This window comes from Lissotriton vulgaris, chromosome 11 (assembly GCF_964263255.1).
Source record: "Lissotriton vulgaris chromosome 11, aLisVul1.2, whole genome shotgun sequence".
NCBI lineage: Eukaryota > Metazoa > Chordata > Amphibia > Caudata > Salamandridae > Lissotriton > Lissotriton vulgaris.
In genome coordinates, this window is record NC_141699.1 from 555,100,038 (window position 1) to 555,117,587 (window position 17,550).

Genomic DNA, 17,550 nt, shown 5'->3' on the forward strand with positions numbered 1-17,550 from the left:
GATAAAATCTTTATTCGCATATACAGGCGAATCTTTCATCTCCCCAAAGCACTTCAGCAGCACAAATCGGGCTCGAGTTTGGGCTAATAAAGTAGTCTCCCACAAGAGGAGCAGCCTTTGCCGCTTTCTGCTATAAGCTAAAAAAACGCAGAGCCCAATTCAATCAATTACTACTTTTGGGAGGAGATTGCAAAAAAGCAATGTTCGCCTTTAAACAAATATCTCAATGATATCATGGAACTGCTAGGCCTGAAAGAATTGTGGCTGACCTCAGCAAATCAAGACCAATTCAGAAAGGCATCATCAAAACCATCTAAAATGTCAGCACAGTTGGAGGATAGGGCAGCACTAGCGAAACGCCAACACGCCTGGGTCGTTCTGAACAGCTACACATCCCTGAGAACTCAGCGATACCTTGCGGAAGCTCCAAATCCCAAGCCAAAAAACAATTCTTGCTTAGTCAACTGGGCGTATTCCCGTCACTACCATTTATCAAGCCGTGGATGAGAACAGCAAGAGATACAGCCAGCAAGCTATGTGGCACGGAAGTCGAAAACCTGGTCCACATCATTTGTATTTGTCCAACCACACTAGGAATTCGCCGGAACCTTTTGCGCCCCCATTGAAGACAGCAAGGGGTGCGCACCTGCAGTGGAGCCATCTTGACCTGCTTCATCTCATTAGACGTGAGTTCCGTTGCTAGAATAATTAAGTGTATCCATGGTGTGAAATCGGCACTCATAAAGGCAGAAAAACATCACCAGGGGCTAATATCCCAACCTGCCCTAACAACACACTGATAACGGCTTCCTGATTTAGAAAGCAGACACCTCCTTGTACAACCACTTCCTGATTGAGAAAGCAGACACCTCCTTGTACAACCACTTCCTGATTGAGAAAGCAGACATCTCCTTGTACAACCACTTCCTGGTCGAGGAATTGGACACCTCCTTGGACAGTGCCAACAAAGCAGCCCTCACCCTGTTCACCTCGCCATTCTCCAATACATTTTTGACCAACTCATTTTACCATCTTGACTTCTTATTGATATACAAAAAAGGAAATTATGGTTGATTACTTAAATCATATGGTTTTATTGACATTTTAAACGACTAGTATTAATGCAGCACTTTCAATGCTTTTTATTGTAAACATTTTAAATAATCAAACAGACATATTTTTACATTTTCTTATTTGTTAGATACAGGTAAAAAAACATATTTTTCGCTCCATGATTACCTTCGATTGAGGCACCTACTCTCTTATCCTGTCTTGTTAGAAGCAGCATAAAAACTATCCAGTTCGCACAAATAAAAATATTACTTACCTGGGATTATGCTAATTTGAGGCTGGGGCAATTTCCGCATGATTATGAATTTGTTGCATTTGCCAGATAATCCATCAACTGCTGCATGATTATAGATTTCAGCAAATAACATTTTTCTAACTCAATTGGATAAAATGTTACTGAAAACCCAGCAACACGTGTTGCTGTGTAGTGGGAGGACCCTAGCAAAGGCTGACTCGTGACTATGTTGCTTATTTCGTTAGTAATAAGGTGAAAAATGTACTGAACCGTGCAGAAATGCCAGAATAAGGAGGTAATACTAACACAAAATGAGCATTTTAAACCGCATAATCTGCCTGTTATTGCTATGTAATTTAGTCAACGCTGCAGTATAATTTAGTCCTTGCTTTTGTTGCAGATCAAATTCTTTACGCTCTCTGCCATCTAGTGGATGGTGTCAGAAAGTACAACTTGTTTTTGGCAGCATGTTGGCCATCAACACAGGTGGACTGGGCAGGTAAATGTAATATACCCAGTTGGCCGGATATAATAAAGGTTTCAGGTTCAATACACTAGTGGTTAGGGGCCAAATCAGTGCATGTTATCACATTCGTATTTAATAGCATCACTAACAGAAAAACTGTTTCAAATGCTGTGCTATCTATGTGTTGCACCTTAGACAAAAAATGTGACATTCTGTATAATTGACTCAAAAAGTAAATTTTTCTTTTTTTGTCTTTTTTAACCCGTTCCATGCTCCACTCCCTCCCTGGTGCTGCGAACAGCCAACGGCCGTCGCAGCCCCGCCCACCTTTTAGAATGCCCACAAGGCGGCAGAATTCCAGCCGGGGTTAAGGCGTTAAATCCAGAGAGTCTCTTTTTCAGGACACACAAACCTTCATCCGTCTAGGTGGCATGCTTCATCACTGGGCCATACTCCACGTTGGATGGAGTGTGCAAAACCCAACTGGCTCAATAAAAGGAGCAATTTTTGGAGATCTTCTCTTCGATCATAAGACACCTGCAATTCTTAGTTTCTGATTTAGAAAAGGGGGTGGTGATGAACAGAGTGTCTGAATTAAGCAGACCACTCTTACCCAGTCCAAAGATCAGGGCTTGATCCATCACCGTTATTTATCTCACTGCCCCATCCCAGCTCAGAACCTGGCTATATGCAAATCAGTCTGTCCCTGGCCCAGTGCATCATGGGAACAGGGCAGACTAAACTACCAAGCCAATTCTTCACCAGAAAGGAGACAAGCTACCGGGGACCGGTTTCTGGCATTTCAGCCGTCTTCGGCCCGGCTTGCTTGAATCCTGATGGAGCAGTGAGAAAGGGACTCATGTCTGAGTATACCCTGCCACACCTATAGTGGCCAAAAACGATTTAGAAAAGGGGGTGGTGATGAACAGAGTGTCTGAATTAAGCACCAGCACTTATTTCAGAGGGCCAGGACTATAAATCTCTTCTACCCCGGTCAGAATTCCCAATAACTTTTGAAAATACATATGCTTGCCTGGATGGCTGCCTGATATGTTTTCACAGCCTGGCTGTCTCCGATTTAGGCATGATACATGTGTATTGTGCACCAGTGTTACTTTTCGGGACTGCGAGCCTTTCTTGACTCACAGACCCTTCAAGTGTTGCATGTACTAGGCACATGCATCAGCGCGAGATCTGCATTGTGCAGTCTCAAAGAGCATTAAATGTATTGATCTGTGTGACTCTGTGGCCGTACTGCAGAAAATTTAGAGTTCAACAATATTTTCACTTTCCCTATCAGGGATAAAGTAACCGATGAACTCCAGGTTTCCCTGGGCACTAAATGAAGGGACAGCTTCCCTCCTTGTCAAAGATGGGGTTTTGCGCTGCCTCAGTTCAGACAGAGTTCTGTTTGTGTCTGTCTTCTGCCCATCATCTCGTAAAGAAGTTTAGAGCTCCGGCTTGGAGGTTGTCAGTTTTTTTTTGCAGTGCTTTATTTTGGGCATTAACGGGTTTCTAAGCACTCCTTTAGCACGTGAGAGGCAAACTGATGCCCCGAGATGAAGGAAAATGGTTTTGATCACATGATAAAGGCAAGTTAGAAAGCTAGGATTAGAACTCAGCTGAAACCTTCACATGTTTGGCTTCTTCTCTCGGCCTGTGCCCAGTGGCAATAAAGTCTGCAGTGGGCGCTGGACGCACTCACTTGCCTGACACACTGCGCTCGTGGTGACCTTCCACTATAGGCTGCATCACTGCACCTCTCTGCTAAGAATGCCTACTGCTGCATCATACCAGCAACCGCTGCGTGCTGTGGGCATTGCACTGGCCCGGTACTTATTATTACTAGTTTGGGGCTAGTAGGCAAACGCAATTCTCCAAAGCCACTTCATGTTCCTAGTCTAGAGTGCTGAAAGTACTGCTAGGCACAGTGGACTACCCTCCCAAACAAATACATCTTAAGAATTTAAACCCTTGTGCACCAAAAAGCGTATGCCTATTAGGTGGTATTGCACCAGGCCCGCCTTGTGTATATGATAACTTGACTGTAACTTGTGCCAGGGCACTTCAGTGCTGTGACTGTAACTTGAACCAGGGCACATGAGTACTGTGACTGTAACTTGTGCCAGGGCACTTCAGTGCTCGGAAGCAGCCTCCCTGGCAAGTGGCGCTTTACCAAACACTCTAACTGTTAAGGAAATTAACTAAATTCATCAACAACACTGCAATGTGTGTAGATGTAGGCTTCTATTGAGCGCACAACTAAAAAAGATAGCAGACAAAATGTGCGCAGTGGGAGCAAATAATAATACCAATGCGCTACACAAACACTCCAAATTCACTACACAAACGGCAAACGCTAATAAATTCCCTACGAAATAAACAAAAAAGGTTTAATTACAGATGCACATTCCAGAGCCTGAATACCTTGCATGTTTGAATGACCAGACTTTCATACAAAAACATAAAGTAAATTCTTGTATACGTGAAATGAATGGTCTGCTTTTGTTACATATAGCGCTTAACAGTCTACCCAGCTTTCTTTCTAAACACTGCAGCAGATCATGAAGCTCGGCACATGAAAGCACTTTGCCCAGGAACACATTTTTGTAAACACGGAAAGCCGGGATTGGAAGTCGGGTTTGCTTGATTCCCTGCTGACAACATTCTCCCATGTTTTACTGCTTTCCAATTATTAACCATATTTTGTTATTAAGAACATTAGTAGAAATGGACAAATAAATATGTGGGAGCTCACAAGTGAGAGATTAGAGCATTATTCTCGCGATAGAAGGAGGCCGTACACACCGTTCAGGAGCGCTCTTCTCCCTCACTTTTAGTGAAGTGTAATTATTCTTTACCCTCCCCATCCTGCCAGCACCACGTAAAACATTGCACACCTTCACACTCAGTTTATTCTGTCCATAAAAAGTTAGTTGAACTCAGAGGTGTCGTTTCATTTTCATCCTTGTACCACCCCCAAACGCAATGTTTATACATAAATGGATACCGCTCTCCATAGCATTCACTGCAGAACTTCAGTGAATGTAGGTGCTTCACAGAGATTACCATATGGATTCGATGCATAGCGAAGTCGATAGAACACAAGCCTGCAATTCAAAGTACATGCACTGGGTTTCTGCTCAGGCATTGTCATTTTTGGTTGATATGATCGTTTCCCTCATTCAGATACATTTTGTTTTAATGAATGTGGTTGTTGTGAAATAAGTGGACTGTCATAATCCTTGTCATGATTCTGAAGCAACAGTTTATTTTTCATTTTGGCTGTTTCGCGTTGTCCACATAGGCGGTGGGCATAACAATTGTGTAATTGGGTGGTGCCAGGAATGTAACTGGGTGAATTAACTGGAAGAAGTCACGGCTGCCTCCTAAGACAAAGTTTGAGCACCGGGACTTATTTTTTTTAACAAATTAAGCACTGATGGACTTTTTTAGAATGGGCAAAGGGGATTTTATAAAGTTACTTGGAAGAAATGTGATCTATTTACTAGCCACGATCAGGTTAGAAATGAAGAGGGACTTATGGGAATTCATTCTTAAAGTCCTTAATTATGAGATAGCCAATAAGTTTCTGCTGAATTGCCCCTCCGGGTCATTGGCATTTGTCACCAGCCCTATTCTAAATGTAGACCGGATAGTCTGGAGTCTCTGGGAACTGTAACCCTGAGTCAGAAAGGCCCACTAGGGAACAAGGCCCTGGTGTCCTGCTAGTCACACATCAAGCAGATTTTTGCAACGGCCTTTGACCTATGACTTGTAGACAGACTCCTGTCCTCAGTGATGCATGGCACCTTCGGTGCTGCAGCCCCTGCATGCCAGGCTCCCATGCACACAAAATGCAGGCCGTTAAATGCATCCTGTATAGAGCTTGAGACTTTCCACCTGGAAGCACCAGAGTTGGCTCCTGACTGTAGGCATGTCCAATGCGGCTTCCTATGATTTGGCCCCCCCTCAACAAAATGCACTCAACACAGACTGCACCTTTCATTTCTTTTTTTCTAAGCTGCGTGTGCAGGACCACACTTGATGATGGGTAAATACATTCGATGATGGAGCTGCAAAGAGGGGGACTGTGGGATTTGAGTCAACATTACAACGAGTATGATGGCAGACGCACCCTCAAATTGATGCACAAAACATTAAAATTGGTTGTCCACAGCACGTGAATCTACAACTGACTCCCGGTCCTAGAGGTTGGTTTAAGGATATGTTGGATGCCCGAGATGTCTAGTTGCCAAGCGGATTCTACACATTCGAGCAACAAACCCTCACTGTCACTCTTAAACATTCCTCCAAAGTAAGGGGTCCTAAATCAGTCCTAGCACACTTCAGTATGAACCTGGCGGAGCCTGTGTTCTTACATCGTTGGTCACCGCCAGAGTCGCACAGCCTAACAACCGCAACCTGTGTCACACCATCCCACAAGGCCAACAGATCTACACTACTCCAAACACCATACTCAGCACATCTTCACCGCCTTCACAGCCGTGCGTTTCACACCCATGCACAACAACAGACAGCACCTCCGCTCTTTCCAGAAGCAGGTACTGGGGGTACTGCTGCTTACAATACATCATAGCAATCACACCGTGTGTTGTCTGGTCACTCACCTACAAACCAGCCATCATCGCATTGCTGCATGACGTCCACCAAGTCACCTTCCAGGAGCTCCAGCTCATCCTCATTGTGAGGGCTGTAGTGGTAAAGTGCTCGGTACCTGCAACAAGAGTCAGACAAGAGATGGCTCAGTGTTTGCTCTTTAAAGTTCCTTCAGCCGCACCCACAGGCTCAGCCAGTAGATGCACTATAAGAGCAGGTTATTTCCAGCAGCACTCCCAGCCTTAACCAGCAGGTGTCACTGTAGGAGCAGGATATCATTTCAGCAGCACTCACGACTGTTTAAAGCTTTAACAAAGGCCTTTAAAAGGCTTGAACTTGACTTTCCTCTTCCTAAAGGCTTTATTACTTCAACAGCATTTCTATTCCTGATGATCTAACCATCCGAGAACCTCAATTTGCCCATGCCTCCAGAAGTATATATTTCTTTGCTTCCCTTGAAACTTGGAGGTGAGGTATAGGAATACTAAACCAGCTACTTACCTGTAAAAATATTTTTGCAGCTTGAATCTCACACTAACAAACGCCAAATATTGTAGAAGAGGACGATTCCCTGCTCTACCCCAATCCTCGATTACTTAAGATTTTTTTTTCTGATGGCTTGTTCTATTTGCAGCAAACAAGGGACAGTAAAAAAATGGCAGCATATTAGTGGTGCAAGTGAAATGATTTTACAGTCATACCTGCTCGACAGGGGGCAGTGACTGACAGGGAGCATTGGCCAGTATGAAGCGAGAACAGATGAAACACTGACCAGTATGTGTTTCTATAGAGTGGTACCTGGCTCGCTATCACGGGGTCTGAATTACATCCACCAGAATCCCAGCCCAAGCTGCACTAAAAGTGGTCACCAACCCATGCCCCACGTGTATCCGTAGGAGCGGAACCTAGTCTGTCGCCCCAGCCGCACCCCCGGGCCGGCTGGTAGGACACTAGGGCCCTGCTTCCCAGGAGGCCTTTCGGCCTCGGGTTAGGGTCTGTAGAGACTCCAGCAGGCGTCCTCTGTAAGGCAGGTACTTGTTAATTCATCAACACTTCTACATGTGGCCAGCAGATGTCAGAATAAAAGCAGTCCTTGGATTTACTTGCCCAGGCTCTGCATTTCAGGTCCACATTTGTGAGAGAGCTCTCCCTCTCCAGGTGTCCCTTAAAGGGTGCAAAACTCTCTTAAACTCCCCCTCATTTAGCGATAACGGATATGCTACTTACCAGTATGCATCTGTTCTTGGCATGTAGGGCTGCTGACATTCATATCTGTGCATAGATCGCCGCCTAGTGTTGGGTCCAGATGATCGCACATTGTTGTCCTGGAAGAGTCTTCGAAGTATCACGAGATAGGTGGCTCCTCCCCTGGACTACAGTGCGCATGGGCATCGACTCCATCCCCAGATTGTTTTTAGCCATTGTGGCAAAGATGGAGTGTAACACCGTGAGTGATGACCATGCTAAGAGTGATTCTGAGTGCTGCAGCCGCTACAGGCGCCGGGGAGGAGGGCGGGCGATATGAATGTCAGCAGCCCTACATGCCAAGAACAGATGCATACTGGTAAGTAGCATATTCGGTTCGAGGCATGTGGGCTGATGAATTCCTATCTGTGCATAGAATACATAGCAGTCCCTCCATTAGCGGCGGCCGCCTGTGCCAGCTGCAGCAGTTTGAAAAGTATTTTTAGAACAGCCTGCCCTACAGCTGCCTGCTGTTTGGAGTGCACATCTACACAGTAGTGTTTCGTAAATGTGTGTGTGGTAGACCATGTGGCTGCTCTACATATGTTTTCTAAAGGAATATTTCCAAGGAAAGCCATGGAGGCCCCCAACTTTCGGGTGGAGTGGGCCCTTGGGAGGACCGTTAAAGTGCGCTTGGCTTTTTGATAGCAAATTTGAATGCACTTAACGATCCACCTGGCTATACCTGCTTTGGAAATGGGGTTGCCTTTGTGTTGTGGCGAAAAGGCAACAAATAGTTGTTTTGTGTTCTGAAAATCTTTGGTCCTATCAATGTAGTAAATTAAGGCTCTCTTGACGTCTAGTGTGTGGAGCATTCTCTCCGCCACTGACTCAGGATTTTGGAAGAACACCGGCAGTTCTATAGTCTGATTGATATGGAACTGTGAAACCACCTTAGGAAGAAACCTAGGGTTAGTGCGAAGCACCACCCTGTTGGAGTGAATTTGTATGAATGGCTCTTGGATAGTTAGTGCCTGGAGTTCACTAACGCGTCGCAGCGATGTAATCGCTATCAGGAAAGCCACTTTCCATGTTAAGAACTGAATCTCGCATGAATGTAGAGGCTCAAAAGGTGGACCCATCAGTCTGGTGAGGACCACATTTAGGTTCCATTCAGGAGCCGGTGGGGTCCAGGGAGGAATGACTCGTTTGAGTCCTTCCAGAAAAGCTTTGATGGCAGGCACTCTGAAAAGTGAGAGATGCTGCCTGTTTTGTAGATAAGCTGCTATTGCGGACAAATGTATACGAATGGAAGCATAGGCCAGATTGCATTTGTATAGATGCAACAGATAACAAATGATGTTGTGAGTAGATGCATCTAGCGGGTTGATGTTGTGGTCAGCACAATAAATGACAAACCGCTTCCATTTCGCCGCATAACATGCTCTGGTGGTGGGCTTTCTTGCTTCCCTTATGATGTCCATACAGTCTGGAGGCAAGTTGAGGTAGCCAAATTCTAAGACCTCAGGAGCCAGATCGCCAGGTTGAGCTGTTGCAGATCTGGATGCTCAATGTCGCCATGGCTCTGCGTCAAAAGCCTGGGTGTGAGGTGCAGCCTTTGATGCGGTACCACGGATAGTTCTAGAAACGTGGTGTACCATGGTTGGCGTGCCCACGTCGGAGCAACCAGGATGAGTGTCATTGAGTGTTGCTTCAGCTTGCGTGCCACCAGCGGTATTAGAGGTGCTGAGGGAAAAGCGTATGCAAATATGCCTGACCAGTTCATCCATATCGCATTGCCCTGCGACTGTGGGTGTGGGAACCTGGCGGCAAAGCTTTGGCATTTGGCGTTTTCCTTTGTGGCGAACAGGTCTATCTCTGGATGACCCCACTGCTGGAAGTACGGGTGGAGTACTGATGGATGTATCTCCCACTCGTGCATTTGGTGGCTGTACCTGCTGAGCAGGTCCGCCATCTGATTGTCTTTGCCTGGGAGGTGTTCCGCCATGAGGAAGATGTTCCTCTGAATGGCCCACTTCCACATGCTCTGAGCCAGATGAGACAACTGTGGAGAGTGTGTACCTCCCTGCTTCTGAATGTAGTACATGGCCGTCATGTTGTCCGTCCGGATCAACACGACCTTGTTGCACAGATGTACTTTGAATGCTTTCATTGCCATGAAGGTAGCCATCAGTTCTAGAAGGTTGATGTGCATCTTCCTTTGCTGCGTTGTCCATAGTCCCTGCACTGTGTAGTGGAGTACATGAGCTCCCCATCCCTGGAGAGATGCGTCCGTCGTCAGAATGATCTGTGGCACAGGCTCCTGGAACGGTCGTCCCCTGCAAAGGTTTTATGGATTCCACCAATGCAGAGAGTTGTATGCACGACCGGTTACCAACACTAGGTCTTTCAACTGTCCGTGAGCCTGATTCCACTGACGTGCTAAGCACTCCTGAAGCGGACGCATATGTAGTCTCGCGTGCGGGACTATGAAGATGCAGGAGGCCATCAGGCCTATCAACTGCATGAACACTCGTGACGGAAGCGAGTGTTGCGGTCTGAATTTTTGTATGAGCAATTGAATGCCGTTGATCCTCACTGAATTTGGCTGTGCTGTGGCTGCCAGAGTATCTATTGTCGCGCCCAGATACTGTCGTACGTGGGCGGGCTGAAGGTTGGACTTTGGGTAATTCAGTGAGAATCCCAGATCGTGAAGAAGGTGAATGGTGTGGGACATGTGGGCGGCACACTGCTTGGCCGACTTTGCTTGGATAAGCCAGTCGTCCAGATAAGGGTAGACGTAAATATTCTGTCTCCTTAGGTGTGCAGCCACTGTCGCCAGGCACTTTGTAAACATCCTGGGTGCCGTTGTCACTCCGAAAGGGAGGACCTTGAATTGGTAATGCTGATTCTGAATGGTGAATCTGAGGTATTTTCTGTGTGACGGGTGTAGCGGAATATGAAAGTATGCATCCTTCAGATCTAATGTTGTGAGGAAATCTCCCTGACTGAGCAACGGTAGGACCTGCTGCAGTGTTAGCATGTGAAAGTGTTCTGACAGAATGTACTGGTTTAGGGGTCTGAGGTCCAGTATGGGTCTGAGGGACCCGTCCTTTTTTGGGATTAAGAAGTACAGTGAGTACACTCCTGTACCTCTTTCTTCCACAGGCACGAGTTTGATTGCTTCTTTTTGCAGCATGACGAGTACCCCCTGCTGCAATAAGTGCAAATGCTCTGTGGACATAGGACTGTGTCTTGGGGGTATGTTGGGTGGAGTGGATGTTAACTCCAGACAATAACCGTACTGGATAAGCTTCCTGACCCACCTGTCTGTGGTGATGGATTTCCAGACCGGCAGGAACTGTTGTAGTCTCCCCCCGACCGGTGTTGTATGGTCGGGGGGCAGTGACAAGGCGTCACTGTTTGTTAGTGGCGGAGGATCTGGAGCTGTTGTTTCCACGACCTCTGCCCTTGGCGCTGTTTCCACGATAGCCACCTCTACTTTGTTTGGTGTATGTGGTTTGCGCGCCACCTTTATTGTACTGTATTTGCTGGGACAGCTGGCCTTTGGAAACTCCTCTATTGTTTGAGCGACAAAAAGAACCACCCCTGAACAGCTGCGACTGGAGAGCCCCCATAGACTTTGCAGTTTCAGTGTCCTTTTTTATTTTTTCCAAGGTGGTGTCCACATCTGGGCCAAATAAATGATCAGGGTTTACAGGCTGATTTAGTATGGTGGTCTGTATCTCTGGCTTGAACCCGGAGATTCTGAGCCAGGCATGTCGCCTCAACATCACACTTGTGTTAATGGCTCTGGCCGCGGTGTCTGCTGCGTCCAGTGCACACTTGATAGAAGCATTTGATATGAGCTTTCCTTCCTGTATGAGCATCTCTGCTGCCTCCTTATATTCATCTGGCAAGTGTTTTAACAGGGTCTCAAGTGTATCGTAATGGGCCCTGTCATATCTGGCTAAGAGTGCCTGAGTGTTTGAAATGCGCCAGATATTGGCCGCTTGAGCTGCCACCCTTTTCCCTAATACTTCTAGCACTTTAGATTCTTTGTCAGGGGGAGGAGCATCACCCGTTGTTTGCGTGTTCGCCCTCTTCCGGGCATTGGAAACAACCAGAGAGTCCAATGGCAACTGTCCCTTAATGTAGGTAGGGTCCCCAGGCGCCGGTTTGTACTTCTTTTCAATTCTGGGGTTTATCACCCTGGCCCTTGTGGGCTCTTTAAATATGTCTCCAGCATGTTTTAAGACACCCTTTAGCATTGGCAGAGTCTTGACAGTTCTCTCTGAGGTGGAAAAGGTGTCAAACAGAAAATCCACTTCAATAGGGTCAGCATGGAGCTGGACATCATGATTTTTGGCTGCCCTTTCAATAAGTGCATTAAACGCCGCCGAGTCTTCAGTAGGCGATGTTTTTACAGCATACGCATGACTGTCCGGGGCAGTGTGTGGATCCCCTGGGTCAGCAGCGTCCTCCCAGGGTTCATTGTGATCTTCTGGATCAGTGTCTACAGGATAGCTGTACTACTCATTGACACCTTCCCCTTTCTCCACATCAGAGTAAAGTGGGCTAAACAGGAGCAGTGTCTTGGCCACGTGGAGATATAGGTTCGACAAGAACGGGTGTTGTAGTAGAATCCTTCTTCTTTTTCAATGGGATTCTATATGACTCCATAGGCTGTTCCGGGGCGATCTTTCGTTTGTAAATTGAAAGTCTACCCGTGTCAGCATCGATGAATTGTTCCGACTGCTCTTCAAGCAAGGGTTGCCGATGTTTTGTGACCAGTACCGCAGTTGTGGGCTTCGGCCCCATGGACACCTTCTTGGACGCTTCAACGGCCATCTTAGGGGCGACGGCCTTAGGTACCACTTTCGGCAGCAGCGTGAACTGGATGGGCGCCAGCGATTTTTGAGGTTTACTGGCAGGCTTTGGTGGTGGAGTATCCTTTGGTCCGACAGCCGAAGCCTTTTCCTTAATTCGCTTCAGCGATTCCGATACCTGCTTCGAGAAGGAGGCGGACGGCTGCGTCGACTCGACGGGTTCCTTTGAGCCACCGCCAGGCGTGGACTCGAGGTTCGTACCGCTTTTAGCCTTGTCTGGTCGACGCGTAGGATCGAGAACCTTCTGAGCTCCGAGTCCTTTGTCTGTGTCGACGGTCTTTGACGCCGATTTTTTCGGGTCGACGTCTTTGACCAGTTTTTTCGGTGTCCCAGTCTTCGGCTCGACACCCTTTAGCGACCTCACCGGGTCGATAACACCTTTATGCTTCGTCGGTGCCAATAGTTCAGAGGACTTCGAGCCGACCAAAGCAATACGCACTTTCTGTTTCGATTTCGCCTCTAGTGCTTTTGGTTGCGTAGACACTGAAGCTTTCTCTTTCGGTTTCGATTTGGCAACCTGTGGCTCCTTAGAAGTGTCCGAAGCCGGACCCGAAGGCGAGGCTGTAGAACCCAGTGTAAGATCTTGGATAAGGCCATGTGGCGATCCCTCGACCTGAGACTTATGAAGTGTCTCGGTGCCAGTATCAGCGTTCGGACCTAGCTCCTCGCTTGAGCTATCTTCCATGGCCCCAAAGGCCCTACCTCATCGACGACGTCTTCAGTATCGACCATTTCAATATCAGCGTCGTAGCTGGAGTCGATCTCCAATGCGGGATCAGACAGGTTCTCTCGAACCTCCCGCTCTGCTCCCTCATCATCCTCGGCATCGAAGATGTTCACCGGGTCAGGTGCCGTCTGCTGGGCTTCCTTGCGCGCTGCGCGTCGAAGTCGAATCGTCTTCTTGGAGCGGAAACGAGAACAAGCCATACAGCTGGCTTCATCGTGATCCGGCGACAGGCACTTGTTGCACACCGGGTGGACGTCGATGTGAGGATATTTCGAGTTGCACACGGGACATCTCTTGAACGGGCTCTGTTCCATGATGGTTCGTCGATAATGCCTCTGGCGTCGACCGGGCCTTCAGTGCTGAAAAGCCACGCGGCTCCTCTGGATGTCCGGCTCGGGAACTGAGCTGGAACAGAACTGGGCACCGATCGCAAGACAATACCGACGATATACTAAAGGCCATTTGGCGAAAAAGAAAGTTTTTTATCGATTCCTAACTTGAGTTAACAAATATGCATCCAAACCCAATGGCGGAAAAAAACAATCTGGGGATGGAGTCGATGCCCATGCGCACTGTAGTTCAGGGGAGGAGCCACCTATCTCGTGATACTTCGAAGACTCTTCCAGGACAACAATTTGCGATCATCCAGACCCAACACTAGGCGGCGATCTATGCACAGATATGAATTCAGCAGCCCACATGCCTCGAACCTGAAACAGTATTTGGCTCCACCTCCACAGCGTTGCTGTAAGAGCACCGGGTTGCCTTCCCTCCACAAGGTCCATGGTCTCTCATAGTTAAACACAGTCTTGGCCAGTAGCTGGCCCTGTAAAAGACTATTTGGCTCTACGGTTCCTAAGGTAGAGCCAAGTAGCCATTTCCAGCTTTGCACTCCATGTGCGCTCATGTCCCCAGTTCAGTGGTCGAAGTGGGCAGAATCAGAGGGGCACAACGTGCCCATTCTTTAATTTAAAGAAAACAGTACCCCCTACTTTCCGTGAAAGGATAGCCATCCCGGGACGGTTAATTCCAGGACCAGAAATTCTTCAGCTGCAGTGTAAGGGAGAGAGTCTTGTGGCCTGTGAAACTGAAGACAGGCAGATAGCTAAACAAGCCTTTTTGCCATGGTGCCTGCTTACGTGTTAAGAAATGTAAATGTGCACAACGAGTCAATCTGCAAATGTAAAGGAAGCTCGGAAGCCGGTATTGAATTTGATTAATGGAATCACTTGACACTTTGTGATGACACCGATTTCCTGCTTTTTAGAGGTATTGAAAGGAGTTACCAACTGAGCTGTGAAGTGTGTACTTTTTAAAGGGACATAAAACAGTCCCAGGTTGGCCTGTGTTTGCCCCTAATTATTCTACACTGCTTTAACCAGTATTCTGTTACGTGGCTCTCTGGTTACAGACATAGACCTTTTCAGTGCATTAACTTATAGAGGTTTCATAAAGTATGATAGTGCATTACCCACTCATTAACTTAACTTGCATTTATTTTACATTTAAACTGTGTTATTTTATAAGCACATACCTAAAGAGAAAAAAGAAATATAGTTTTTTTTGGCCACGCCCCTGGGCCCGCCCCCACGATTACTCGCCCTGCCCCACTGTGCGCGGCATCACAGTTTCCTTACTTTTTTTAATGCACTTCGACTGCTGCCCCAGTTCATTTCCTACCCTCACACTTGAGTGAAACAGGTCATAAACTCACACATCCCAGTGGATATCAGAGCCGTTCCTAGGGGTGGTGCCTCCCGGGGACACTTGTGGAAGCCGAAACTCCTCTGTACGTGGATGGTTGCTACTTCCAGACTTGTCCCAAGCAGAGTTCTGCAGAAAAAAAACACACGATGGTGAACTGTAAAGCTCAAGCACAAGGGCAGAGAAGCCAGCCAGTAACACGGACACCATGCAGCGGGGCAGAGGAAACAGCCTTTTGACAATAACCCACACCTTTAGGAGAGAAGCCAGACCATAACACCGACATTATTCCCAATGGAAAAAAACACAGCTTACAATATCGAAACCATGCACAAGTGTTAAAAAGCCAGCTTGCAACAGTGACACAACGGGCAAGATAGGCCAGCGTGCAATGCTGACACCATACAGAAGAGCAGAGAGGCAACCTTTCAACGCTGATATGAGGCACAGGGGCAGAGAAGCCATGCTGTTACTATGATAATATTGACATAGTCAGAGAAGATAGCCTCTAACACTTACATCAAGCACCGAGGCAAATAACCTGCCCGTATTTTCTGGTGTATAAGACGACTGGGCATATAAGACGACCCCCTACTTTTCCTTTTAAAATACAGGGTTTGGGCTATATTCGTTTGCTTGCAAAATGACCCCGGCGTATAAGCCGACCCCCAACTTTTGAAAAGATTTTCAAGGGTTAAAAAGTCGTCTTATACGCCAGAAAATACGGTAGTCCGAAACATTAACATGCACTGGAGCAGAGAAGCCAGCCTGCTACACTGACAAATGCAGGGGCAGAAAACACAGCCTGTAACACCGACATCAAAGAAAGGGACAGAGAAACCAGACAAAAAAAAATGCATGGAGCCTAGAGGTCTCCCTGCAGTAACACAGCAGGGAGCTTCACTTGTAAATAAAGAGTCTCAGGCTCCCATTAATATAGAACAGTGTTTCCCAAGCAATACATAAAGATGCCTTTAAATTATGTGTTTATCTTGTCACATTGGCTGCGCTTCAAAGTCGGAGGTCATGCTTATTTTTTTCACATGGGGATTGCCGTTTACAGACTCCTCTCACTTTGCAGCCAGAGAAAGACAATTAAAGTGAAATATGTTACACATCTGCTGGGTTAGAGGTGTGTGAAAGGAAAGGCTGTACAATTTCAATTTGTATAACACAACAAAATGTAAATAACTAAATGAACTATACGCATTCAGGAGTTGCAAAAGTTCCGCAAATGTTTTTTTTTCAAGTCTGAAGTGTGATGGAAATAAAGAGTTTAATAGAATCAAAACAAATCAAGACACTTTACTTGGTGATGCAAATATGATAAATACTCATTGAAACCTGATTTGCACACATTATCATCTGTGAGCAATATAGTTTTTTCAGTAAAATGTTGTCTGTGCAAATTTAGTGGCCATTTCAATGGAAAATATGCGGTCTGTAAATGGCAGTGCGCTACCACACGATCCTTTAGTTACATTAAAAAAATTGCTGCCTCGTGTCCATTAGAGCTAGGTGGGTTGCAAAATGCTGTCAATCTAAAAAGTGGGTTGTGGTTCTAAAAAGTGTGGGAAACACATATATAGACCATGAGGTAGTATATATGTATTACTCACAAAATCTGAGGACTCTAAGAGATCCTCTAACAGCAAACCTGATCAGCGTGCTGCACAAGTACCATGGCAGACTGTTATCTACAGTGTAGATACTGGAATGTCCTCCGCCATGCTTTCTGTTTACTCACACTGTCTGCCAGTGGAACAAAAAGAAATGAGAAATACTCAGTGAATATATTCCAATATCCATCAGGGCTGTCCAACCTGGCTCTAATTTAGAAAAGAGCTCATGACACATTTCTTTAAAGTCTACCTCCACTCTCAGAATCCTGTTTTTCCATCAAACACTCAGGGACTGTACCTTTGACTTTCTACAGCCCTCTACTGCCTCCCACTAGGTTAGTGTTACAAAAATACCACATACATACATAGATCCTCATCACAGCTGTAATATTGTGATGGGCACTTACCTGAGGTTGCGAAATCCCAACTGGCTGCGCAGGAGAACGTGCAGACTGTTGATGAGGCTGGACGACAGGATTGTGCAGATTTGTGGCTCTGTGGTCTGGGCCTGGTACTCTTTGGTTCTGATTTGGGGATGCCTGCTGTAGGTTCCTTGATGGCTGGTTACTGGGAGCTACTTGTTCTTTAGGGGCTGCGGGGTAAGTGAAGCTGTAGCCCCGGGGGGAGGACGACAACATGCCAGTGTCACCTTGCTGGAGGCTGGGCGAGCCCCCTCTGTGGGGAAGGGGAGAATGTGAATTCTTCATGGCTAGGTATGATGGGGAGTCTAAGGAACGATGAACCACGCCCGAGCCGGGTGACGGCACCTGAACTGAATTTGGAGAAGGACCCCGTGCAGCAGGACTCTGAGGTGACGGAGACACTGCTGGGCTCAGTCGACTATTCTGCCCAGATGTCAAAAGTTTAGGAGAGCCAGGAAGATCTTCAGATCCTTTTACACGTGGCTCCTTCACCACTTGTACATAGTTGGCTGGGAAGATTCCCTGGCGGCTTGTTCCAGAGATGCGGCCCTCGTACCAGTTCTCATCTACTCGCCGAATCAGGCTGATCTGCTCACCCTGTGGGAAGGA

The 17,550-nt window shown here is 46.8% G+C and overlaps 1 protein-coding gene across 7 annotated transcripts in view; it reads right to left on the minus strand.

Annotated features, from left to right (window-relative positions):
- The window catches only part of SORBS3 (sorbin and SH3 domain containing 3), a 369,145-nt gene that overhangs the window by 40,750 nt on the left and 310,845 nt on the right, over positions 1-17,550 (minus strand). For all 7 annotated transcript variants that reach the window (XM_086943626.1, XM_086943631.1, XM_086943630.1 and 4 more), the window contains 3 exons: positions 16,927-17,538; positions 14,908-15,026; positions 6,404-6,510 (listed from right to left, as the gene is read on the minus strand). In XM_086943626.1, coding sequence (XP_086799752.1) covers positions 6,404-6,510; positions 14,908-15,026; positions 16,927-17,538 — 838 coding nt within the window. The remainder of the gene's footprint in view (positions 1-6,403; positions 6,511-14,907; positions 15,027-16,926; positions 17,539-17,550) is intronic.